The sequence below is a fragment of the Peromyscus maniculatus genome, chromosome 8 (genome assembly GCF_049852395.1).
Source record: "Peromyscus maniculatus bairdii isolate BWxNUB_F1_BW_parent chromosome 8, HU_Pman_BW_mat_3.1, whole genome shotgun sequence".
Classification (NCBI taxonomy): domain Eukaryota; kingdom Metazoa; phylum Chordata; class Mammalia; order Rodentia; family Cricetidae; genus Peromyscus; species Peromyscus maniculatus.
In genome coordinates this window covers 30477678-30504608 of record NC_134859.1, presented here as the reverse complement: position 1 = coordinate 30504608, position 26931 = coordinate 30477678, and the positions used below count along the sequence as shown (strand labels likewise).

The window sequence follows — 26931 nt, the reverse complement described above, 5'->3', positions numbered from 1 at the left end:
AATTCAAAGGTGACACACCTACCATTATCATGTTAAAATAATGAGCAACTTTAACCCGTGACCTCATTACTGCACATGAATAGTTAAATAACCCATAAAAAAATTCATTGTTTTTTCTGGAAGAAGAAAAATCATATAAGCAGAAGAGATTAGGATACAAATTTTAAGAGACTGACTACAGAGGAAATAAAGTGACCTGAAACAACCTTTTTTTAAAAATTACATTTATTTATTTACATATTTTGTGTGTGTGCCACAGGGCACATGTGGAGATCAGCACAGCTTGGGACACTCCTTCCTCTCCTTCCTCCATAGAGACCCCTAGGGTCAAACTCAAGCCATCTGACTTAGTCAACAGTGCTTTTACCCGCTCAGCCATTTTGCTAGTCTAAGTTTATTTAAAACAGCAGTAGACACAGCTAACACAGGACACAGCGGAACCATCTAACACAGGACACAGAGAAACACTTCTGACTCACACTTCCTCTTTGCACAGGTCTCCCACTGAAAAGCAACTGAAACCTAAGCCTTCCTCAGCCTTGAGGACCCCTAGATAAAATGGTCACCTTCCCCCTGCTTCTCCCTACTTCTCAACTGAAAACCAGAAACATGGTGGATCTCAGAACGGCTACTCTAGGGCTCCCCAGAAGGATCCAGACCCTTTGCCTAAAAATCTGGGGATATAGCTGGGTTCTGCTCTATTTCTATAAGTCAATAGATCACCTTTGGGAGTAGGTTGAGTTCCAAATCCTATTTTTGTTTGACAGTGATGTTGCATGTTGCTGGAAGTGGAATTATACAATGACTACATTTCTCGAACTCAAGTCAGAAGCTTAGAAATGAAACTATTATAAGTTGTATAGTGTTTTCATAAATGTCAACAAGCTATTTCCACAAGAATATGCTATATTTATTTTAAAGGTGGCGGGGGATGATTCATATCAGTTGACTTGCTGTTACCAGGGGAACTGTCCAACAGCTTACAACTTCTGTCTTGGAAATTACAAATCTGTAAATCATGGGCAGGGAAACCTCCATTCTCAGAACCTGTGTGGTCTAATAGGAAATGCCTATGCACTTGTAAGGGCAAGCTACACACTCAATCTCTCTCTCTCTTTCTCCGAGACAGTCTCAGGTAGCCCAGGCTGGTTCTGATCATTCTTCATGCAAAGGATAACCTGGAATATACTAAGGATGACCTTGAATGTCTCATCTTCTGGCCTCCACCTTTACGCTGGCATCCAGAAGTGCTCCACCATCCCCCATAATGCAGTGCTGGCACTCAGCACAGCGTTCATGCATAGTCAGCAAGTACGAGCTGGGCTACAACCTCCTTGATTTTTAAAATTATTTGTTTGTGTGTGTGTTTATTGGTGTGTGTGTGTGTGTGTATGTGTGTGTGTGTGTGTGTGTGTGTGTGCCCACCAGCTCATGTGTGTTGATTGTGTCTATGCACATGATTGAAGTTCTTGGGGTGACTATCTCTATCCCTCTCCACTTGTTCTTTTGAGGTAGGGTCTTGCCAAAAATTTGCTCTGCTATGCTGAAAAACAGCAAGGCCAGGTGATTCCCCTCCCTACACACACACACACACACACACACACACACACACACACACACACAAAACCACCTTAGAAATGGCGTTATAGACATGTACAAGACACTCAGCTTGTTACATGGATGCTGGGTTCTGAACTCCAGCCTTCATACTTATAGAACAAATGTGTTTAACTGCTGAGACATCTTGCCAGCCTTTGATTTCTTTGTTTTGTTTTTGTTTTAAGATAAAACCTCATGCATCCTAGACAGGCTTGAACTTGCTGTAAGCTTTTAACTTTTTAATTTAACTTATTATGATTGTGTGTATATGATGAGTATGTGTGAGCGTAGGCTCATGAATGCTATAGTATTAATGCAGAGGTCAGAGGACAACTTTCAGGAGTCCATTCTCCTCTTTCACCATGGATTTCAGGAATCAAAGTCAAGTAGACAGAGGCTTGGGCATCCAACTCAAGTAATTAGGCTTGCACTGAATCATTTCATCAGCTTTTTTTCCGTGTGTGTGTGTGTGTGTGTGTGTGTGTGTGTGTGTGTGTGTTACTTTTTTATTCATTTTTAATTTGGCTGCTCTCTCCTCTCTCTCATTTATTTCTATATATTTATTTATTTTATTTTTTCATATTACTGTGAATTAGATTTTGTGTTACATTTTTAAAGCTTTATTTGTGGTGTGGTTGTGGTTGTGTGAGTGTGGGTGGGCATACACATACATGTGTATGCAGTGCATGTGCCTACAGGCACATATACTAAGACTAGAATGGGGAATCACGTGTCCTCCTCTATTACTATTTCCATGATGCAGCATCTCTCCCTGAACACCAGCACATGGAATGGTCTCACCCACGTTTAGGGTAGGTCTACCACCTCAATTAACCCAAAATAGAAAATACCTCACAGACACGGCTGGAGATTTGTCTCCAAGATGATCTTAGACCCTGTGAAGTTGGCAATCAACATAAACTATCACACAGTATATTCAGCCATTCTCCTATTTCTCTGCTGGGCTGGAAGCCAGGAAGCCCCAGCAGTCCTCTTGTCTCCGGCCCTCCCCAGTAGGGTTCCGGGCATGCAGTCAACTCCTGTCTTATTCACAGGTGCTGAGTTCTAATCTCAGTCCTCATGACTGCACAGCGACCACTCTTAAACACGGGGCCATCTCTCAACCTTCTTCCTTCCGAAGGCTTGAAGCTCCTCTTTGCCATTCCCTGGGCCCCTTTCACTCTCTCCTTTGGCTCCCTCATTTTCTTCTGTACCACCCACCAACTCCACCCCAAATACTTGATTTTAAGTGACTACAGGTCTAAAACCAAGGGTTCTAATTCCAGCTTGTTGCAACCTTCTGCTGCCACTGGCCTTGACCTATTTTCTTTGACGAGGAGAGGAAACAGGAGAACATTGCTGTAATGCTTAATTTAACTTTGATAAACAAAGGAAAACAAAAAAAAATTCAAATTTTTAATAAGTATGTAAAAGGAAAAACTGAAATACCCTGTGGTATAATTATTGATTTGGGTATTTTTTCCATATGCTCAGCAGAGAAATATACAGTCTAGAACATTCTTTTTTGACTTAAAAATGTAACATTATCTTCTGACAACAATACAAACTCTGTAATAGAGATTTTGGTTGTGTTTTCTGCTGATCTTAGAGACTAAACAGTGTCAAGCAGGAAGTAGTTACTAATAAAGATCTCCTGAATGAATGGATATGATCCTTTCTCCTGTCAGATCAACCAGACATTTCACAGGCCAGAAATGTGATTCATTCTATTGTCCCAGTACCAAGTGCCTGCACATTGCAACTGCTTGAAAGTGTTTGTCGCTGGGCAAGGTAGACACAGAACTCAGGAAGAAAAGGCAGGAAGATTAGGAGTTCAGGGCCATCCTGGTGAGTTCAAGGTCAGCCTGGGATATATGAGCCCTTATCTCAAAAACCAAAAGCCAAAAACGTACAAGCTCTTTGCAAAACTACCAGGTTCTCTTTAATCACGTGTATGGTTAGACTCCATACCATGTGCCTTAGTTAGTTTTCCAGTTGCTATGACAAAATCCCTGATGAAAGCCTCTTTAAAAGGGAAGAGTTTATTCTGACTTATAAGTCAAGAGGACATGGTCTGTGGTGGTGGGGAGACATGGGAGTAGGCACAAGAATGTGCCGGTCACATTGCAATGGCAGTCAGGAAGCAGAAAGACATGGATGCCAGCGCTAAACCTGCTTTCTCTTTTCATGCAGTTCAAAACACCATCCCATGGAACGGCCCCACCCACATTAGAGTGGGTTTTCCCACCTCAACTAACATAATCTAGAAAATGCCTCACAGACTTGGAGATTCATCTTCAAGGCGATTAATTTAGATCCTGTCTAGTTAGCAATCGATAGAAACTGTCACACCATGTCATCAACCATCCCCCATTGATGTAAAAAATCCTCAGCAAATACTAACACAGTGATCATCTTTGTATACATGCTTTTGCTTAAAGACTTTGTCCAATAAAAAGGCTAGTGGAGGAAACCATTGATCCGGTTTAAATATGCTCAAAGTCCTTCCCAGTACAGTCTTCTAACTTTCAAGCATTTGTGACTAGTTTCCTTACCTACCTGAGAGCTGTTACCTCTAATTGATTTTTCCTAGCTGATCTCCCTTCCATACCCACCTAAGAAAGCCAGTACATATCATAACTAGCTAGATGCAGCCTAAGCACCACAATTCATACAAGAAAACCTTGCACAAACAGACAGGTGCCTGTGTCCTCACTGACAAATGTCTTCTGTTCTACACAGGAGCTCCCCAAATGCAGAAGTCTTGTGACAAAGCTATCTTTCTGCTCATTTAATTTTTTCACTCTCGGCTGTTTAATTAGGGTTCTGTTACATACAGGATCCAACACAGACCAAGGCACTGAGCAGACAGTCATAGGAAGACAAAATTGATGTCCACCCGCCTGGACATTTGGTTTGGTGACCACTGTCCTTGTACCAAAGGATCTAAGGCTGACTATACAGACTGCTGCTAAGCCACTGTCTTCTCTCAATCAGGAAACAAAATGTGTGTCCCAGTCACTGGTTCTTCTTCTGCGGAAAGCACAGCTCCAGCTTCCTCTGTGAATGGAGAAGTCGTCAAAGGCAGTTCCCTTTGAGCACAGCAGGCAAGGTGGGACTTTGGCAAAGAGAGTTTCCTTTTACAGTCACAGGCAAGTGAGGGACATTCTCTTTTTGTGAAAGAGGGTCTGACTGTGCAGCACAGACTGCTCACAAACTCTCCATGCTCAGGCTTCAGCCTTCTGAGTACTGCAGTTGGTTACAGATCTGCACCACCATGCCCCCACTCAGAAGCCATCTCAACTGAGGCAGAGGACAGTCATGTAGAGATACACATTACACAGAGGCAGCAGGCCCAGAGAGAACCTTCACTACTGTGTAGGCCTCTTCTGATCCTTCCTTCCTTTATTTCTTTCATGTGTGTGCAGGTATGTTCACATACATGTGTGGAGACCAGAGGACAACCTCCATTGTCTTTCCTCAGGAACACAGTCCATTTTATTTTGAGACAGGGGCTCTCAGTGACTTGGAACTCATCAACTAGGCAACCAAGCCCCAGGGATCTGCTTTGTCCTCACCCACTCATCTCTGAGTTTACAAGCACACACTAGCATGCCCATGTGAGTTCTGGGGATCAAACTCAAGTTCCTCATGCTTGCACAAAAAGTGCTTTACCCTCTGACCTTCCTGGTGTGTTTGCTTGGTTTTTTGTTTTTTTTTTTTTGTTTTTTGGGTTTTTTTTTTTTTTTTTTTTTTTGGTTTTGGTTTTGGTTTTTGAAGACAGGGTTTCTCTGTGTAGCTTTGTGCCTTTCCTAGATCTCATTCTGTAGACCAGGCTAGCCTCTAACTCACAAAGATCCACCTGCCTCTGCCTCCCAAGTGCTGGGATTAAAGGCATGCGCCACCACTGCCCGGCTCCTCTTTTGTTTTTAAGACCAACTCTCATCATCATAGCCCAGGGTGGCCTTGAACTCACGATCTTCCTTCATCAGTCTCCCAAGTTATATAATTATAGGCATGTGCCATCTAACTCTTTCTTAATCTTTCAAGGTCAGAAATCTCTAGAAAAACCAGTGGCCAGTTTAGATTTCCTGCATCAACAAAGACCTGCACCTATCTATCTTAGCCTAATACTCCCCCTATCTATTTAGGAGCTTTGTGGACACACCACAATCCTGAATGTCATGGTGCTCCAGAGATCTCAGACTAAGCATGCCTAATGTATCAAGGCACATGTGAGCTTCAACATCCATGTCTCTGGGTTGGGAGATTCTTTCCCTGGAACTCAGAGGTTATGGTACATTTCAACATAGCATAGGTTATCGTTGAATCCCCTTGTGAGCTAATTATCCCTAGAAAACAGGAACACTTTTCTCGGTGGCCGTGGACAGAACCTCCAAAACTTTTCAGGTGACATATCTGATAGTTTTCAAAAAGGAAGATACCAAAGTCAAAAATGAAGGAGAGCCTTAAGAAGTGACAGCCCAGACATGGTCAGGACGGCTGCCCACCACTGATGTAGCAGTAGTACTCATTGGAATTCTCCATTTCATATATGTTCTCCTCGATGGTATAGACATTTTCCTCTGATCGATTTCTGCCTGCTCCTGCATTCACTAACCCCACGGGAGGGAGGTTGGCCAGTGTGATGAGGCTGTGAAAATATAATACTGGAGTTGATAGGAGAATTCCCCAGACCACAGAGAATAGAATTAAAAGAGCAGTCTTCACTGATGACAGTAGCCAGCTGACACTCATAACCCTTCCCTGGATGCTCACTGAAAGAAACCCAGGTGGTAATTTGGGGCACAATTAAGGACATGTAATTACTCTTAATTTTCCTAGGTATTTAAGCCATATCCCCTATTCTTAGGAGTTGTAGACTGAAATCTCAGATTTGTCAAGATGCCTGCAACCTACTTACAAGCGGTTAAGAGGAAGCCCTGTGTTACTGAGAACTAGACAGAGCAGCTGTTCCAAGTGTCAAATAGGAGTTGAAGGCCAAGTGTTTTAATGTCCCCTCTACTGTTGGTTCAACCCTCTGTGAGCTCCAACAGTTTGAAAAGGAAAAGCGTGAATGTGTTACAGACACAACCAGACTTGAGTTGGAACTCTGTGTTTCTTCCCAACATCATGACTAGGGTGAACTTGTTTAGTTTGTTTGTTTGTGGTTGGTTGGTTGGTTGCTCATTTGGTTGGGGTTTTAAATGTTTTTTAGTACTATCTTATAAAATATGGGTTTCATGACAACCTTTTCATAACTATATATTCTATACTCTGCCTGTATTCACACAACTCATCTTCGTCTCTTGAGCCCCTCCTCCTCTTCCCAAATAATCTTTCATCTATTTTCATATATATATATATATATATATATATATATATATATATATAATTTTTAATTCAAGACAGTTACACATTATCCTGTGAATCTGTAGACTACAACAGTGAACAAAATATGTACATCCACAGATGTCATACATTAGTAAACCTTGTGCCTCAGTTTTCTCAACTCTAGAAATGGGAATAGTGATAGCCCTATAGTAAGGCTGCTATGAGGAACCCTGGATCATTCATTCATTGGAGATGATCATTGGCATTCATCACACACTGGGCTGGAGTTACAGTAGTCAAACACAGCATTCTAGTTCTCAGTTCACTATAGGTTTATAGTTATAGGAAGAGCTAAATATTGAGCACATAATTTCACAGGTAGTAAGTTGATGCCTGTCAGTATTACCTATGAATACCATGTGTCCAGTTTCACTTCTAATGAAGAATAATGGTACTGATAATTAAGTACTATATTTGGAGTTACATGATTTTTCACTTTATATTACTTTGTCTTTGGAATATTCTGGATTTTATTGCTTCTGAAATAAGAGATGACTCTTATATTCAGCACATAATCATATTTTCCCTTGAAATACATTGCAATTTTTTTATGTATTGACTTTTACTGCAATAAAATCTTGGAGAGAGGTGTGTGTGTGTGTGTGTGTGTGTGTGTGTGTGTGTGTGTGTGTGTACAGTCAGAAGTGGAGTAGTGACGAGGATCACCTGAAGAGCTTTGAGAACAATTACCTCAAGCTCTGTCCCCAAGATCCTGATTCATTTGCTTTAGGTATGTCCTGTACCAGCAAGAAGAGTGCCCAGGTCAACATAACACACTGCCACAGTAGTAAATGCCTAAGGAGGGCTATAAACACTCTGACCAGAGTGGCTTGGGAGTTTTTTGCTTTGTTTTGTTTTTGTTTTCTCTCTCTTTCTCATTTTTTCTCATTTTAGTAATATCATGAAAATAGTAAACACTCATTCAGTTAAAGGTTGAGTTCCCTGAATATTAGAGATAAATAAGTATTTGTTAGTAATAAGGAGGCAGACTATAAACCTCAGCTTTAGGCCTGAGGAGGCTCAATATACGGGAGGACAACTGTTGGATTTTCATTTCCTAAACAAAAGAAGACCAACCTAAGATTTCAAAGCTCCAAGTAAGAACTTTTCCGAGGAAGAATAAAATCATATGATAGTAGAGGTGCCCAATACCCTTTTCCTTCTTCCAGTGTCCTTACCTTGAAGTCTGTAACTTCTTTTTCTTATAAGAATACCCTAGATAAAGGTGGAAGAAAAACCAATTAATGTTTTTCTAAGATAATTTGAAGCAAGAAATAAAGTGAACTGATTGGAGATGAGAGTGGCATGGTGAAATTTGGTCTTGCCTTAGAACAAATGAAATCAACCTCCCAGTGATGTCTTAGGATTGTGTTAGAAGTAGCATGTGGAGCTCTTATTTAGCAAACATTATGAGGATTGTCCTGTGTATGCTGCGGTTTGGTAGGCACCATGAAGCGTGCATCCTAGTGAGGAAAAAAGGAAGGAGGGAAGGAAGGGTGGAGGAAGGGAAGGAGGAAAGGAAGGACAGAAAAAATAATTTCAAATTGCACTGAATTATAAAATGAAACCAGCACCATATTAAACCCAAACTAGAAATGGTTAGGGGAGGATGTTAGGACATGACTTTTGAGGTCTGTTCTAACGAAAAGAATGAGTCACCTGTGTCAAGAACTAGGGGAAATATTACAGGAACAGAGAGTCCTTGGCAAAGATCTGAGTTGGTGTCAAAACCAAAACCAAGACTAGAACAAGAGAGTACCCCCCAATCAAATCTGAGAGATAGACTGAGGCTGGGTCCCAAAGACCTTTTCAGTTATCCTGTAATCCCAGCCCTCGGGATGTGGCGGTAGGAGGATCAAGAGTTCAAGGCAAGCCAGCAAGACATGAGAGCTGCATCAACAAAACTAACCAACTAAACAACAACAAAAAGAATTTGGGTGGTATGAGACAGGAAGACCTGTAGGATGTCACTGAATGACAGTATGATCTGACCTGGATACTGTGTAGAGAACTGATTAGAAGGAGAAATAAAAAAACAAATCACCAAGTAAGATCCAGAATAATGAAGCAATCTTAGATATATTTTGTGCAGAGATTTCAACTGGAGTTGATTACATATTAAGATGTTGAAAAGAGAGGATTCTGGGATGACTTCTACATTTCTGGCAGAAGCAACCACATAGACAGACAGTGAAATGATGGAGATGTCCAGGACCTGACAGTTGGGTCCTGTGGGTGGATATGGAAGCAGGAGCCTTGTTTCTCACATATGAATATATGAACTTCAAAGTGAAGCTATCAACTAGACAGAGAGACAAGCTGCATCAACATTTTAAGAGTTGAAAAGATTAAAGAGAATGTGTAAGTCCACAAAATATATGTTATAAAGGTGAAGGTTTGCAAAGAGAAAAAGGCCAAATCCTGAGGAACTTCAGCTGCTGAACACCAGGCAGAAGAGGAAATGTCTAAATAACGGGAGGACTGACCAATCAAATACAATGAATGATGTTTCCAAAGCTAAGAGAAGACACTTTAGAACAAAGTATGGAGTCTACTTGGGACATTATTGCAGAAAGACTAGCCACAATAAAGACAATGCTACACGTGACCATTAGTAAAATGGAAGCAATTTGAAACTGACTAAAATTGTATCTGTGGTACTTTAAGGACAGACGTGAGATTGGCAGTTCAGAAGAAAAACATAAATGAAGGGATGGAGACTTGGCACAGCAAACAGACCTTTCATTTTTCCTTGGCTGGGAGAGGATTGAAGGAGGTTAAGCAGTAGTGAAGCATGGGTGGCCATCTAAGTCAGTAGACAGTCCACTCGAATGGCAGAAGACTGACAGGCACTTCCCAGACAGCTTGTGGCTATAATGTCGTGACTTAAGAACAGGCCACCTCATCTGTCAGATTGCTACCCACAAAACATAGGGAAAAAATTATACACTGCACAGAACATTTTGATTCATTCCTTAAAACAATTCTCTGTGTTAACTCTTGTCCTTCTAAATCCACTGTGGTTGGTCAAGGAACTTCTACAAACACCAAAATCTAAGTGTGCTCAAGTTCCTTTTATAAAACACCATTAATACCTGTCATTTCCTACCACACACTTTAAATGATCTCTAGGTGTCTTATAACATCCTGCATGATATAAATGCTATAGTAATATAGCTGCTGCCTTCTTTGGGGGAATTAAGAAGTCTATATATGTTGAGTATAAATAATTTTCAATTTTATTGTTCACTATATGGTTGAATCCACAGATGTGGTACCTGTGTGCATTCAAAGTTAGCAGTTATATGTGGATTAGATTGCACCTATGCCTCTTTTAAAGACAAGAATGGGCATAGATTTATTAAGCAAAAGAGAGAAATAACTCCCAACATGGGGTGGGATCCTAAGAGAGGAATATCCACCTACCTCCTTACCTTTTACACAAATTATAAAAGTGCCTAATTTCTAGGTATTGGAAGAACTCAAAAAGTAGTACATGTTATCATTTCTACCATCATCATTTAATGGCTTCTAGATTTCATGTTCAGGTGATCAGTCCCCAATGTTTACTGCAGTCTCTGGACAAGCTCGTGTGAGTGTATATGGGGTTGTTTCTTTCTTGGCAAAACCCATTTACCAAAAAGTGAGAGAAAACAACCAGAAGAAGTAAGGTTAATTTCAAATGCTATATCCATCAATTAACTGTATGAATTTGGACATATTGCTTAACATGTCAGCATACTGGTTGCCCAGCCAGGTACCAATTGTATCTAGTACATTTTATATTGTATATCATAGTTATGGGGCCTGACCTCCATAAAGCCCTTGGCAACTTCAGTTCACAGTCATCCTGGTTTTTCTCAGATGGTCCCAGCTTTACCAATGGAAGTTCCATATTTTAGGAACTCCCTTCATTCTTGTGAAAATCCTAGATGGCCGATGACCCTACATAGACAGTGCCTGTTGTGTGTTAAGGAGAAAGGCTGTTATAGTGCATTACACTCTGGTGCAATGCCTTCTTCTCTGCTCTCAGAGAAAAGAGAATACATCACAACTTTGAAAGGGTGGAAGGCTTTGGGCTGATGAGAACATTTGGATCTTTAATGTGGCAATGGTCTCCAAGTACAATAACCAAACTGAAAAACTTCTTTTCCCTGAGACAGCCCACCCTGGCCTGGAACTCACTGTGTAGCTGAGGATGACCTTGAACTTCTGATCCTCCTGCTTCTACCTCCAAAGAGTTCTGAGATTATAAAACGTACAGTATGCCACCACACCTACTTTTATGGGGCTCATGGTTTCCTGTATGCTACAAAAGTACTTTAACACCTATACCACATGCCCAGACCACAAGTTGTCTATTTAAATAAAGACAAATAGCTACGTGTGCTGATCACTGTGAGGAGAAAAACCCAGTTCTGGAATTCCAGGCATCGTTCAGTATTAAAGAGAGGTGCCTGAGAAAGCAACATAGAAACCCACACAGAGAGAGGTTGTGTTGTTGGGTTTCCTAATAAGCATGGGCATATTTATAATTTAAATAGAGTAGCTCTTGCAGTTGATTAGAGAGAGAGACAGAGAGGGGAGAACAGCAGAGATGAGAAGAGATGAGGGGAGGGAAAAAGAGGGGAGGTACCTAAAGGCTTCAGCTCACATGTGGAGGCCAGATTGAGGGAAGAAATCTCCCACCATGTGGGTCCCTGGGATAGAACTCAGGGCATCAGGCACATGACAGGCACCTTAACCTACTAAGCCATCCCATCAGCCCCAAGATTAGTTTTTGTATCCAAAGATAGCCAATTCTGGTTGTCTGCTGCACTTGAAGGTCTAGCCTTGTACCTTGCTTACAGTGAAACTTGGAGAACTCAGCTGCTCTCAGCAAAGCTTTACTTTCCTCTGCCCTGGACTGGGATGAATTGGTACTACCTAGTTTATAACTGATGATGACTAAGATGTCTGTAAAAACATTTAGCATAGTATCCACCTGACACATAGAAACCTTGAATGGTTTCCAGCTTTCAGAATGGGCAACGTTTGAAAGGACAAATGAGTATCTAGTCTATCCACCATCAGGTTTACTTAAAAAGTTGTATTTCTATCTAGGTTTGTACTTGTTCCTATAGTAACTGTTCTTTATCAGAAAGAAAAAGAAGCAACACCCAGCAACTTACATTTAAGAATTAAAACACCAAAGATAAGTGCCAGGGCCAGCCCCGCAGAGACTCCTACTCCGATGTAGACAGCGGTTCTGATGGTTTCTCCAGAATCCTTCATTTCATCAGACCATGTGGAAATTTGCTGGGGGAAAGAAAACAGGAGTCAAGCTTGAGATGTCCAGTATTTGGTCATATGCTCAGCAAGTCTCATGATTCAGGAGGAAGACCACTCTATTTTAGGGTCTCTCAGGATTGCAGGAATGATGAAGCTGCCCCCCTTGATCTGTCTTCTTCTAGAGTAGCCCCAGCCACCAAAGGAATTAAATGTGTTAGCTTAATATGTGTAGTTAACAAGGAAATAAAACACTCCCTCCAGTGCTGTGGGTGTAGAAGTCACTCTTTATCCTACCTGCCCCCATCCCTACAGAGACTTTAGAGTGGAATTCTACTGCTTCAAAATTGTGTGTCCAGGGGAAGGGAGTTTCAGAGTGGTCCACATTTGAAGTCTTTCAGGGAAACCTCCCTTCACACAGAAAAGCAGTGTTGAAAGCCAGGACTTTGTAACCACACAGTCCTGGGTTCAAGTCTCATATCCCCAAGAGCTCAGTGACCCTGTGGAGTTATTGAGAAAATTAGTACAAAGCCTGTTTCTTAATGAACACTCAGTCAGTGGTAAATACTACTACTGTTTCTCTCATTTCTCATACCAGGGAGTCACCTAGAACATTCTTCTATTTCTAAAATATAAGTCCACATTCCACCTTCTAAGACAATAATAGTAAAGACACCAGTCATGGTGGTGAACATCCATAATCCCAGCACTCAGGAGGCTGAGGCTGGAAAGTAGGAAATTTGAGATCAGCCTGGGCTACATATTAAGACCCTATTTCAAAAAAAAATACTCATGCATGTATGGGAAGCACTAATTAGACTCAGTATGTTATGAACAAGAAGAGACATGAACCTGGGAGGAGACAAGAGAGGGATCTAGAAGGAGTTGGAGGGGGATGAAGTGACTATTATTGAAACACACTGTATTCATGTACAAAATAATCTAAGAATAAACAAAAACTACATTTAAAAACAATACAACCATAAACAATGAAAGCAATAAATCTCAGAGGTGAAATCTCCATTTAATCACTACACATTAGACTGTGAAAGCAGGATTCCTGTGTACAAAGCACATGTGTTAAGCACTTGTGGGCAACAGAAGTTCTTAGATGTGCTCTCTGTCTCAAGAGGGAAGAGACAAGCTCACAAGATGCCAGGCACTGACTGTGAGCACACAAATAAGAATTGAATTAAATGAATGTGGGCCTCTAGACACAGTCCTATAGAGCTGTTTTTATTATTCTTGTCTATTATTGGTATGAGCGTGCACGTGTGTACGTGTACATCCATACCATGGTACACGGCACAACGATGGTGACCAGAGGACAACGGTCAGAAATGGGTTCTTCTCTTTCTTCCAGGAGTTCTAAGAGTCACACTCAGGTAGTCGGGCTGTGTGGCAAGTGCCTTTACCCACTGAGAAATCTCAATGTCCAGTCATTGAACTTACTACTGCTGGTTGGCTTTTTAGTGTGTTTTTTTTTTCCTGTCTAATTCAGTACATAATAGTTCAGAATGCAAATTCTTGCCTCTGGGTATTCCTGAGTAGTATCTTGTTACATAAAAATGAATTTAAAAAACTACAAAATATAAAGCCAGGTGGTGGTGGCACACACCTTTATCCCCAGTACTCAGGAGAGAGAGGCAGGCGAATCTCTGTGAGTTCCAGGCCAGCCTGGGCTCCAGGGTGAGTTCTAGGATAGGCTCCAAAGCTACACAGGGAAACCCTATCTAAAAAAAAAGAAAAAGAAAAAGAAAAAGCAAGAAAGAGAGAGAGAGAGAGAGAGAGAGAGAGAGAGAGAGAGAGAGAGAGAGAAAAGAAAGAAAGAAAGAAAGAAAGAAAGAAAGGAAGGAAGGAAGGAAGGAAGGAAGGAAGGAAGGAAGGAAGGAAGGGAGAGAGAGAGAGAGAGAGAGAGAGAGAGAGAGAGAGAGAGAGAGAGAAAGAAAGAAAGAAAGAAAGAAAGAAAGAAAGAAAGAAAGAAAGAAAGAAAGAAAGAAAGAAAGGAAAGAAAGAAAAACTACAAACTATAAACTGGGCATCCCAGCACTGTGGAGGAGGAGTTAGAAGATTGGGAGTTCAAGACTATCCTTAGCTACATAGTAAGTTTAAGACCAACCTGTGCTACATGACACCTTGTCTCAAAACCACAACAAAATTGAAGTGGAAAACCTGAAAAGAGAGTCACGGAACCTTCCACAGTGACACATAGTAGTAGCATTTGCAAAGAGAGATGAATGCTCACTTCTTGGTGGTTTTCCACACTTAGCATATGCCAGAAATCTCACACTCATACCCTACTTCCATCAGTAACAGGCCTATATGGTCAGACCTGCCATTGTCAACACATGAAAACCAGCGTGTGAAACCAAGGAGGGTAAAGCTTTCTCATAAAAAGAGGTGTCATGGAGGAAGTCTACGCCAAGCACAATGGTAGCGTGCACATCAGAGTTACTTACTGTTGGAGTTTCATCATGGAGGGTCCCTAGAGTCTGTGTCTCTGTCACACACAACATACAAAAGGGAGGAAGTAGACAATAGTTAAGAATATTTTTAACTCCAAATCAAAGAAAAACATCAAACACACTAGTAATCCTGCTTACTACTAATTCATCTCCATATGCTCCACAATAATTAGAAGACCAACAAAAGACACTGAGTGCATACAAACCAATCTCAGGGGGATGTCCTTTCACATAGTTAATAAACTCCACTGTCTGTTAGGTCTTCAGTTCAGGACAAATGGCTGAGGTGCCTATTTAACATACCAAAGTGGGCCTGGCTGCCAGGTTCTCCCACCCTCCCTCAGTCCCTCAGTTACAAGGTAAGGCAGGCATACCCCACCCCCTACCCTGAGCTCTCTAGCCCAGGAGCTGGGCTGCCCTTCCCTATATAATCCAGCCATTTTGGCTATGCCATTTTTTTCTTAACCCTTTACCCTGCTGACCTCTTGGTTTCCTGGTCTCCTGGCTTTTCCCTTCTCCCTCTCCCCGTCTCCCACATGGCCCTGCTCAGGGTCATGTTCACTCTGAATTCTTCCAGACATCTCTGCTTCTGGCTATACTCGCCCTCATATCTACATCTACAATGAACCTTCTCCTCCACCATACCTAGGAGCAGTCATGTTCTCCTTTCATTTCTTTTTTCATTCATTACCAATGTTGTAAGAAATGGAGACTCAGGTCTGGAAGACTTATACTGAATGTGTCCTTGGTTTTGTCCAGAGGTCTAAGGAGTGTGATTCAGCAATTCAGCAACACTGACAATGTTCAGTCATATCTTAATCAGACTTTCAAAAACACAAAACTCCTGAAAAAGTTTAACATTTATTCATTGCCAGGATATTTAGTTGTTCTCAAATGGAAACAATTGCTACAGTTTATCAGAACTCAAGCATGTTGTCACTTTGAATGAACTATCTCATTCAGTACAGAAAAGAACTGTCCTAAAAAACACAAACTCGGGGAAAATGAGTGACTGAGTGCTGAATTCATCAGGTCTGAGTGATGAATGGGTTATTGAAACTGGGAGGAAAGTTAACAAATCCCTCGAATTGAATGCAAATGTAATATAGTGTTACCTGCAGAATATAATGAAAGCAGTTCTAAGAGGGAAGCTTTAGCTATAAAAGACTTACATTTAAAAAATCAGAGAAACCTCAGGTAATAACTTAATAATGTGCCTCAAGGTCTTATAAAAACAAGAACAATTAAACCCTAAAATAGCATATAGAACCAAAGGACATTAGGGTAGAAATTAATGAGATAGAATCAAAAGGTCTAGGACAAAGAATCAATAGATAGATGAACAAAGTCAGTAAACTCTTGGCCAAATTCACCAAAAGAGAGAAAAAAGACCCAAATACTTAACATTAGAGATGAAAAGGGAAACATTTCAACAGCTAAAAATGGCATTTAGAAAATCAATATGACCTACTTAGACATCTATTCCACTAAACTGAACATCTAAAAGAATGGTTTCTAAACACATATAAGCTACCCAAATTAAACTGAGAAAATCAAAACAGCCTCAGATTTATAACAAACAATGAAATTGAAGCAACATTTTTTTAAAAGTCTTACAACTACAACTAGTTAGAGCCCAGATGTTTTCACAGCTAAATTCCACCAGGCCTTAAAAAATAAAAAAATAAAAAAACAACTACCACCAGGCACCAAAATGACACAGAGAAACCCTGTCCTGAAAAACCAAATAAATAAATAAAAATGGAAGGAGTGCTTTCAAGCTCATTGCATAGATCCAATGTTGGTTAGTCTGATAACAAAACCAGAAAAGGACATAACAGCAAAAGGCCAATCTTCCTATGAAAATTAGTACAAAAATAATTATCAGTAAAATATCTGCAAACCTTCCAGGCTAGCCAGCCATGGCAACACAGAAACCTTGTCTCAAAAACAACAATAATAAACAACTAGAAAACCAAATTCAATAATTATAAAAAAGATCTTGCATTGTGATCAAAATGTCTTCATTGACAGAAGCAGAGATGGTTCAGCATATGCAAATCAATAATTGTAGTAAGTCACAGAAATATCTTAAATGGCTTCTCTGGACTTTTTTGTTTGTTTGTTTGTTTGGTTTGGTTTTTTTTGAGACAGGGCTTCTCTGTGTAGCTTGCGCCTTTCCTGGAACTCACTTTGGAGACCAGGCTGGCCTCGAACTCACAGAGATCCACCTGCCTCTGCCTCCCGAGTGCTGGGATTAAAGACATGTGCCACCACCGCCCGACCCTCTCTGGACTTTTGGCTAAGATTGAGTATAAGTACATTGTGGACAATGGAGGAAGCCCTGAGTGAATGCGTGTTAACATGGCTCCAGTCATGTCAAGGGCTCCAATACCTCAGTCCCATCGGAGTGACAAAGTCTTCCCTGGGAGAGACTGGGGATGGCAAAGTCTACCTCAGGGACTCCAGTATGAACACTGATAGTGTGTTCAGAAAATGTCCACCAGAGCTTTCTCCCTGCCTGAAGCCTGAAGAGTGCTCCCCTCCAGAGCTTGTCCCTACCGAGACTAGCTAAACTTGTAACCCCACCTCCCTGCTCAACGCGCAGTAACAAACATGCTGAGCTTCCCAGGTGCCGAGACTCCTCCATCCAAGAACGCAGTCCGCCCAATCCCAGCTTTTGTGTGTCTATGTTTGTCATTTCTTCACTTCCTCTCCGCTTCAGGAAGGTCAAGTCCCTGGAGCTGTGCAAAAATGTGACGGTACATACAAAGTTTCAAGGACCAAAATCAGGCGGTCATTTTAGTAAACGCAGGCAGGGCCTGTGACAATGTTTAACATGCCTTTATGAGAAAAGAAGTTGAGAAGAAACTAGGAATAGAAGGAACACGCCTCGACCTAGGGGCCGTAGAAGGAGCTGCTCAGCTCATAGGAGTACCTGCCTAGCATTTACAGAAACCCCATGTCTGATCACCAGCACTGCATAAATCAAACGGTATGGCCCATGCCTGTGACCCCAGAACTCAGGAGACAGGAGTTCAAGGTCACCTCTGACTACACAGCAAGCTTGAGAATAGCCTGGGCTACATGTGGCTCTGTTTCAGAAGAAAACTTTTTGAGAAGGAACACACCTCAATATAAAGTTTATATGCAACAAACCCTGTAGCCAACATTATAATAAATGGGGGGAAACTCAAACAACTTTCAGCTAAAATCAGGAACTAGACAAGGGTGTCTATTTTCTCCATTCTCATTCAATATAATTTTTGAAGTCTTAACTAGGACAATAAGAAAAGAGAAAGAAACAAAAGTGATTCAAATAGAAAATGGAGTCAAAGTATTCCTATTTGCAGATGACACAATAGTGTATGTAGGAAATACTAAAACTGGAGCAGAAACTTCTTAAAGCTGATGCTTTCAGCAAGCAGTAGGTACATAATCAATATACAAAACTCATGCCAATAACAAACACGATGAGAAAGAAGTCAGGGAAACAATCCACTAACAATAGCTGCAAAAAAAAAAAAAAAAATACCGTTTGGTGCGGTGACACACACCTTCAACCCCAGCATTTGGAAGGTAGAGGTAGATCGATCTCTGTGGGTTCAAGGCCAACCCAGTCTATACTGTGAGTTCCACGACTGCCTGGGCTACATAGTAGGACACTGTCTTTAGAATAATAATAATATAATAATAATGATAATAATAATAATACAGGGGCTGGAGAAATTACTCAGTGGTTAAGAGCACTTGCAGTTCTTGCAGAGGACCCAGGTTTGGTTCCCAGCACCCACGTGGGGGCTTACAATTTTCCATAACTCTAGTTCAAAGCATCTGAAGCCCTCGTCTAGATCTGGGGACACCCGATACGCAAGCACTTACAGACATGCCAGCAAAGCACTCACACACATAAACTAAATATAAATAAAGAAATCTTTTTTAAAAACTAAGAAAAAATAAAATACCTACAGCTAAACCTTACCAAGGAAGTAAAGGAGCTCTATAATCAACATTTAAAAAAAAAAAATGAAACAAACACCAGAATGCAGAAAGAAATCTCATAGATCAGCAGGGGTAATACGAACACATGTATCTTACCAAAAACAGTGTACATATGCAATCCCCACCAAAATCTTAATGACCATTCTTCTCAGAAATGGAAAAAAAAATCCCCAAATTCATGAAGACCTCTAATAGAACAGCAATCCTGATCTCAAGTTGTTGACAGAGCCCCAGACAAGCAGCACTGGACTAACATGAAATAGACAGGTAGCTCAAATGAATAGGATGGAGAGAGACTACAGACAAAGCCAGACAGCTACAGACACCTGCTTTTTTGACAAACACATCCAATACACACACTGGGGGTGGGGAGTGTGGGGAAGATAGCCTCCTTAATGAATGGTGCTGAGAAAACTGGATATCTACTTGTGAAAAGACAAAATTAGATATTTACTTCTCATTCAGTACAGAAATCAATTCAACATGGGTCGAAGAACTTAATATGAGAAGTGTATCTTCAAAACTTACAGGGAAATACTTCTTGATACCAGCATAGACAAACTTTTCTCAAAAGGACCCCAAACACAGTAATAAAACCAAGAACTGACAGATGAGGTTGCCCGAATTAGAAAACTTCTATAATGAAGAGACAGCCTACAGAAAGAGAGAAATCTTTGCCAGCTACATAATTCACAGAGGATTAATATCTAGAACATATAAAAAAGAAAACTTCAAAAACTAAATGCCAAAAGAACAAACAACGAAAAATGGGTAAAAATAACCCCCATACACACTCAGAAAAACAACTATTGTGTTTTCTCTTTTTAGGGAGCCCTAGTTTGCATACAAATGCTATTGTGGTTTGAGTAAGAAATTTCCCCCCATACTTGGTCCCCAGTCAGTCATGACATTTTGGGGAGAACATTGGAACCTTTAGGAGGTGAAGCCTTGCTAGAGGGAGTATGTCACTCTTTGTCTCTGTCTCTCTGTCTCTCTCTCTCTCTGTCTCTCTCTAGTGTACAGATAAAGTGATCACTCTATTTACTGATCCTACTGAGCATTATGAACTCTATGCCTTGGGAACTTCAAACTGAAATAAATCCTTCCCCCTGCTCCCAAAGTGCTTTTAGTCAGTGTTTTGTCCTCAGAACAGAAAAATGAGAACAGACGGATAAAATCACTTATACATACGGAATGAAACAGAGGTGAGATTATATTGTGAAAGAAGTGAACTAATATTATCAGAACAGACAACCCTCCTTGAGCAAAACTGTCCGTAGGAAATCTGCTCTACATACAATGAATAGAAGCCAATCAAAACTTAAAATTAAATTTAAAAAATGAAAGTAAAACAAACGTTCTAAAGAGAAGACACTGTTAGTCGTTTTGGATAACGGAAGAAACAGAGAATGAGAGTTACACCCTGCTTCATGAGTGAGCATGTCTTTTCATTTAAGCTCACACGGCTTTAAAGACGCTTTCATAACTTCAAGTTCCCCCACAACTTTACGCAGCAATGTCCCCAACATGAAGAAAGTCACATAGCTCATCTGCCGGCCACCTTCTCTCCTTTGAGCACATTTACTTCTTCATCTGCTCATCTGGCTGATGGCTGTACTAACTGACACCAGGTAGAGGGGACAGGACCACAAGCAAGACAGGAGCAGGAAGAGAGCCTGTGGACACTCATTGTGAGGACAAATAGTTGTCAGCTTCCTGAAAACTAAGGAAACCCACTCATTCGGCTGCCTGAGTCAGATTGTGAAAAGTCACAGTCACATTCCTGAACCCTCAAAATCGAAACTCTTCAAGATGCAGAAAGGCTTTCAGCAAATCTGAGCCTGACTGACTATGGCTTAAATATTGCAAAGACAGTCTTGGCTTAAAATTATTTTGGGGAAAAAAAGCAACTCCAGTTTGTTTTCATCACCTGGAAGCAATTTAAAGCCTGAAAACCACAGGGCGGAACTTCGAAGTAAACAGGAATCCTCACCACATGCAATACTTGAGATGGAAACCTCACTTCTGCTTCCCCACCTCTGTGTGTGTGTGTGTGTCTCTGTCTGTCTGTCTGTCTCTCTATATCTGTCTGTCTCTCTCTGTCTCTCTCTCTGTCTCTCTGTCTCTGTCTCTCTCTGTCTCTCTGTCTCTCTGTCTCTCTCTCTCTCTCTCTCTCTCTCTGTCTCTCTCTCTCTCTCTCTCTTCCCTTTTGAGATTGTGTCTCAAGTATTCCAAGTTGCCCTGAAACCCGACCTATATAGCCAGGATGACCTTGAACTTCTGATCCTCCTACCTCTTCCTCCTGAATGCTGGAATTGTAGGCCTGTGCCATCATACTTGATTTATGTGGCATTTTGGATAAAATTCAGGGCTTCCATGGCTAGACAGACTGCCACTTAAGCTATAACTCCAGCTCTGACCTCTTTACTTTTTTCCCATTTTGTTTTGCTGTAAACAAGAACAAGAGATGTCTGTAAAGTTGTTTTCTGCTTTTCTTGGGGAACCAAAGATTGCACTAGAACTTAGTCATCAAGAAAGAGGGACAACATGGTCATGAGTGTATATAGATGCCACAGTTACTGTCTACTTGGCACGGATGTACCAGAGATGGGTCTGAGCACTATGAATCTTTTTATCATTTCTTGGTTTGATTTGTTGTTTTTTGGGGGGTGTGGTGGGGGGGTGGGTTTTTGTTTTGTTTTGTTTTTTGGCAGGTCCCTCTCTATACAGCCCTGGCTGTCCTGGAACTTGCTATGTAGATCAAGTTGGCATGGAATTCACGAAGATTGTTCTGCCTCTGCCTCCCAAGTGATGGAATTAAAGGCATGTGCCATCATGCTTAACCCCAATCTTAATAATATATATATTATATTAATATATATATATATATATATCACTATTTTGCCATTTTCAGGTGAAGAAACAGAGTTTTATTTTATTTTATTTTAATGTGCATGTGTGTGTGCAAGTGTGTGTGTGTGTGTGTGTGTGTGTGTGTGTGTGTGCCCACAGGCACGCTATGGTGTACATATGGAGGTCAGAGGACAATCTGTGGGAGTTCCTTCTCCACCATTTACGGACCTGGGATCCCACTCAGGTTGACAGCTTTGGTGGGAAGGGGCTTCCCTACAGCACAAACACCCCAACCCAGAAACAGGATTTTAGAGAACGCTGCCCGTGACACATGAAACCTAAACTTCAGAGGACTGTGGTAACACTACTGAGTTCAGAACTGGCCAGAAGAGCTGGATTTAGGACTCAGTTTACTCTCGCTGCAGGACCGAACCATTTTCTCATTCTGCCTTATGGCCTTATTGACAGTGTTGGTGACAGGTGCTAATGTACACTGAGAACACACTGTGACCAGACACTGGACTAACCATTCTGGACCCATTTTCTTATTGAAATCCTTGAAGTTGTAGCTTGTGAGATGTATGACACGATGAATGGGACTTTACCTATTTTTCTCTCCTGTTACAGAAAATAGAGTTTAAGAGCAGAACTCTACCCAGAAGTAAGATGAGATTAACCTCCCTGATCAATGTGTCCTGAGGTCAGCTTCTTCTGTCCTGTTTGTCTTCTGGGACAGCTTTCAACCTTGACCCTAGAAAGAATTTAGCTCCTCCTTATGTGGCTGAAATCTGAGAAAGCTGATGGTCTGCATTCAGCTAGAAAGGGCCCTGATTTCACCTAATCAGTCCCTTAGCCCTGAATAAAAGTAATAGTGTCAGCCAAGAGTAAATCAGAAAACAATGAAGACAATAACCCATTGCACTAAGTTTGCTTAATATTTAACTAAAATAGAGTCATTTCTAATTAAAAATTTTTTTTAATTAAATTTTAAGTAAGGGTCAGCAAAATGACCCCACATATAATGGCACTTCCTTGAGACCAGACTCGAATCCCCTCGTCTCATACATTGCAAGGAGAGAGCAGGTGCCTCCAAGTTTCTCTCTTACCTCCACATGCCATCCATGGCACATGACCACACACACACACACACACACACACACACACACACACACACACACACACATTAATTTATTAAAATGTAATAAAATTAAAACTGTTTAAGTAAGATGAAGCCTTTGTTGGCTGTGAGCCTGTAATAGCTGAACCATCTCTCCAGCCCCAAATGACTATCTTTCTATATGAAATGATGGCATTAGTGCCCATTTCTCTTTCTTTGTATAGCAAAATCTGTGGATATCCAAAATAATTTCTCCATGGGGGGGAGGGGTGTCATTTTCCTGAGACAGGAAATCCAGAGGCCTCTGTGCCACACCCCTTGGATAGAAGAGGAAGCAGAGCCCCAGGGAATTGAAAGGCCTTGGCCTAGGTCACTTGGCTAGTTTGTGACTTATCCAGAATCCTACCAGGGGTCAATATGTGTGGCCACCACTTTACTCACTTCAAATAATATCTCAAGTGTAAAAAGTGATTTTCTTAGCTATTTATCATGTTCAAAACTCTGTGAACTGATATACGAGCTAAACACATACCCCTGTGCTCATGTCTCCATCTGGAGCCATCTCCCTCGGTGGTTGGGGTTCTTGGAGAAGTTGTAGCAGGGTTTCCATGAGCAGTCGCAGGCAGGGTGAACTTGGCTTGAGTCAGAAAAGAATATTAAGGATCAGGATTTTCTTTTTCACGTTTATTTATTGGAGAGGGGGAATGTACAGGTCAGAGAACAACTTTCAGGAGTCCATTCTCTCTTTTCACCATGAGTGTTGCGAAGACAAAACTCAGGTAATCAGGCTTGGCAGTAGGTGAGTTTACCCACTGAGTCCTCTCAGCTGCCCAGGAAGGCTTTATGTCAAGGAATGCCACAGGGCAGCTGAGAACACGTGAAAGATGAGAAATGAAGAGATACATGGCCTCCCCTTCAAACCTACGTGGACACAGTCACAGAGAGGATAGCACACACTTCAGATGTGTAACTTCAGCAGGATGTGGCTGCCATTGCTACAGCCTAATTAGTGATGGAACTAACAGCCACACAAGAGGCCACACCAAAGCTCTGCATAAACATCACCTTGTAGAATCCTTTCAGTGGCCTATGTGGTAGTTAATGATATTTTATAGCTGAAGAACCCACACATTTGAAATAGTGTTTCAATATTATACAATTAGTAAGGAGAGTTGATTTGAACTCTGCTCCATATGACCACAAAGTTTGTGCTATAAAATCTTTTGATTTGTGTGGTGCTGGAGAGTCAAACTTGGGCTTTTTTGCTGAGCTATACACTTAACCCTATCCGGTATAAACATTAAAACACAAGAACATGCACATATATACCTTCTTAACGCACATACATACAACCCAGTGGTCCATATTCCTGGCTTACCTGAAGCAGATTTTTGTGAAAAAAAAATTCAGAATCCATCTCCAGATATGGTAATGTCTCTGGCTTGTAGATGGGGCCCAGGCACCAAAAGGAGGTGGAAAGATTGTGAGAGTCAGAGGTGGTAGACGGCTCCAAGGAAACAGTCTTCCAGACCACACAGGACCACTGCACATATGAGCTCACAGAGACAATGACAGTGCTCACAGGACATGCATAGACTCAAACCACACAGAATTCCAGCACTGAGAGAGGAAGTGGACACAGAGTCCCACCCTTAACTAAGAACCCGTTTGCAATTGATGCCAGCTGGGAAAGGGAAAATCCAGTTTTCCCCAGTGGAGTGTTACTGGGTATACCAGCCACACTCAAAAGCAGGCCCTTTGCCCAGTAGTTGGCTAACACAAACAGACTCCATTTGACCTTATGCACTTTTTTTTATTTGATATTTTTCGTATTATTGGTTTTACTTATCTGTTTTGACTTTTGGTTTCTGTGTGTGTGTGTGTGTGTGTGCGTGTGTGTGTGTGTATTTTGTGTGTGTGTGTTTAAGAGATAGAAAGAACATGAAGTTGTGCGGGTAGGAAGGTGGGGAGAATCTGGTAAGATTTGGAGGAAGGGAAAGAATATGATCAAAATATATCATACAAAAAAATTAAAATGAAAAATAATAATAAAAAAGTTTCCATGTGGTCTAATAATCAGGCAGGGTCTTGAACCTCTCTCTGGTCTAGGCCTTTCTTCCCCTTCTCTAGGCTGCATCCTTGAGTATGAAAACACATGGAAGGTACATCACTGGCCTTCACAGGTGAGGTCTCTTCATCCCAGTTCTTCCTATCCCACCCCAGGACTAGGGAAGTCAGAGGTGATAATAATCCTTATGTTTATTATGCTATCATGACCCACAGGTTATTCTTACAGACAAAGAGGACATAGAAAGGTCTACTCACCTGATGTGATGACTAACTTCAGGTCTAATTTTTTATCATTCCATGGACCAGGGAATTGTACCCTGCAGCAATAGGTCCCATGGTCATCTAGAGTCACATTCTCTATGGTCAGGGACACATCTCCTTTGAGGAAATTCCCCTTTAGCTGGTATCTGCTGGATTTCTGATATGTCACCTTTCTTTCATCAGTGTTGAGCACCTCATTGGTACACCGTGACCAAGGACAGGATTCCTTGCCCCAGCACACAGGTACAGGTGTCCCAGGACTAGGTAGAGTGTAGTTGCAAGGCAGATAGGCATTCTTACCGACCTCGACTTCAAATTTATCTTCCAAAGACCCTACACAGAGAGGGAAGGAGAGCAAGATGTGAGGGAGAGGGTCCATTTCTGTTGGTAATGCCTCATAGAATAAAAGAGGAAACTATGGCTGCACTGTTGGTAAGAGGATTGACTGTGCCAATGATCCTCTGACTTCAGAGGAAGCAGAAGCAGCAGAAGAGAGTCCTGTTCAAACACTTACTATGATTGCACATGCCTCTAATCCTGGAGCTTTGCAGGTGGAGACAGGAAGATCTGAATTAGAGACCAGACTGAACTACAGAGCAAGTTCTAGGTTAGCCTGAGTGATGAAATCTTCTCTCAAAAAACAAACTGACAGACCAGAAAGTGATGCCTTATACCTTTAATCCTATACTGAGGAGTCTGTGACAGACCTGCAGTGAGTTCGAGGCCAGCCTGGGCTACCTGTGCTTCTTCCCTAAAATGTCTGCCTCCATTGGTCTGAGGTAGAACATGGGAACTTGCATATCTCTCAGTTCCCATGTGTTATGGGCTCTTGACTCCCCACCACCACCACCACACACACACACACACACACATTTTTGAGCCCTCAAAGAATTGTGAACAGTTTTTTGAAGATAAAAAACCTGGGCTAATGGAGTCAATACTCAGAAAAATGGGAATTGTTGGCCAGGAAAATGCCCCATACATCTGTGCTAGCAGTCTGTTCATCGGCAAAGGAAAAGTAACATATTCTCTCTCTGCCTCTGTCTCTGTCTCTGTCTCTGTCTCTGTCTCTGTTTCTCTCTCTCTCTCTCTCTCTCTCTCTCTCTCTCTCTCTTCCTCTCTCTCTCTCTCTCTCTCTCTCTCTCTCTCATAAAAGCTCTGACAAAACAAAACTAGTAGCTTGCATATTTGAAACTCCTCATATGTTATATTGATGTTTAAAATAAATTCCTTTCTAATAACACAAACATCTAAATGATAATCTATTCAAACCACATGAAAGGTACATGGAAGCTGGATTCCCTCTACCAACTCTTCCCATCCCCCAGGCCCCATTCCTGGAGCCTAAACACTAAAAAATGTGCACACAATGCTGTTCCCTGGCAATGCTTGCACACATTAACTGTGCACCTTGATTTTCTCTGTAGCATTGTGATTGCCAGCATCTATATCAGGTTGTTCAGTTAGGCTCCCTGCTTGTATCATGGATATGTCATATTTACTTACCCAGTCTCCCACTGTTGACATTTAGGCTGCTTCCAAACATAAGCTGTTACAAATAGCATCACTACTCCCATCTGTACCTCTGTCTAGCCCTCTGTGACATAATCTGTCTCCAACTGAGACGTACCAGCCAGTACTTACTTGTAAGTAGTAGTAGCAGCAGCAGCAGGACACAGTTGAAAGTAAGAGGTGAAAACATTAGTACTTGGCAGGGAAAATCAAAGGCCAGCTCGGTGTAGGCTCAGCTTTAGCTCTCCAGTTAAAATGCAACTTCCTCTAACTTCTGCCTACCCCAGAATCATGAGTGCTGACCACACCCACTGAGGGGCAGCCTACTTCCCAGGGTGTCTGACCACCAGTGATTCCCGTGTCAGTACTGCTAATCTAGTCACATCAGAG

General features: G+C 41.5%; 1 protein-coding gene across 1 annotated transcript; it reads right to left on the bottom strand.

The window, feature by feature from the left end:
* Nucleotides 1-249: 249 nt before the first annotated feature.
* On the bottom strand, nt 250-26931 carry Havcr2 (hepatitis A virus cellular receptor 2). Its single transcript, XM_006991611.4, has 7 exons — nt 26674-26931; nt 25024-25362; nt 23231-23335; nt 14721-14761; nt 12165-12291; nt 8172-8208; nt 250-6253 (listed from the first exon to the last, which is right to left on the bottom strand). The coding sequence occupies exons 1-7, from the start codon at nt 26729-26731 to the stop codon at nt 6094-6096; spliced, it is 867 nt and encodes a 288-aa protein (XP_006991673.2). The 5' UTR covers nt 26732-26931; the 3' UTR covers nt 250-6093.

What these genes read in the sequence shown, in the direction of transcription:
- Havcr2 (XM_006991611.4), bottom strand. Translation starts at nt 26,731, where the DNA reads ATGTTTTCACCTCTTACTTTCAACTGTGTCCTGCTGCTGCTGCTACTA. An exon ending in GCTGCTACTACTACTTACAA is followed by an intron (nt 25,363 to 26,673) that starts GTAAGTACTGGC and finishes CTCTCTGTGTAG; the next exon opens with GGTCTTTGGAAGATAAATTT. An exon ending in ATGGAGACATGAGCACAGGG is followed by an intron (nt 14,762 to 23,230) that starts GTATGTGTTTAG and finishes TGTGTGTGACAG; the next exon opens with AGACACAGACTCTAGGGACC.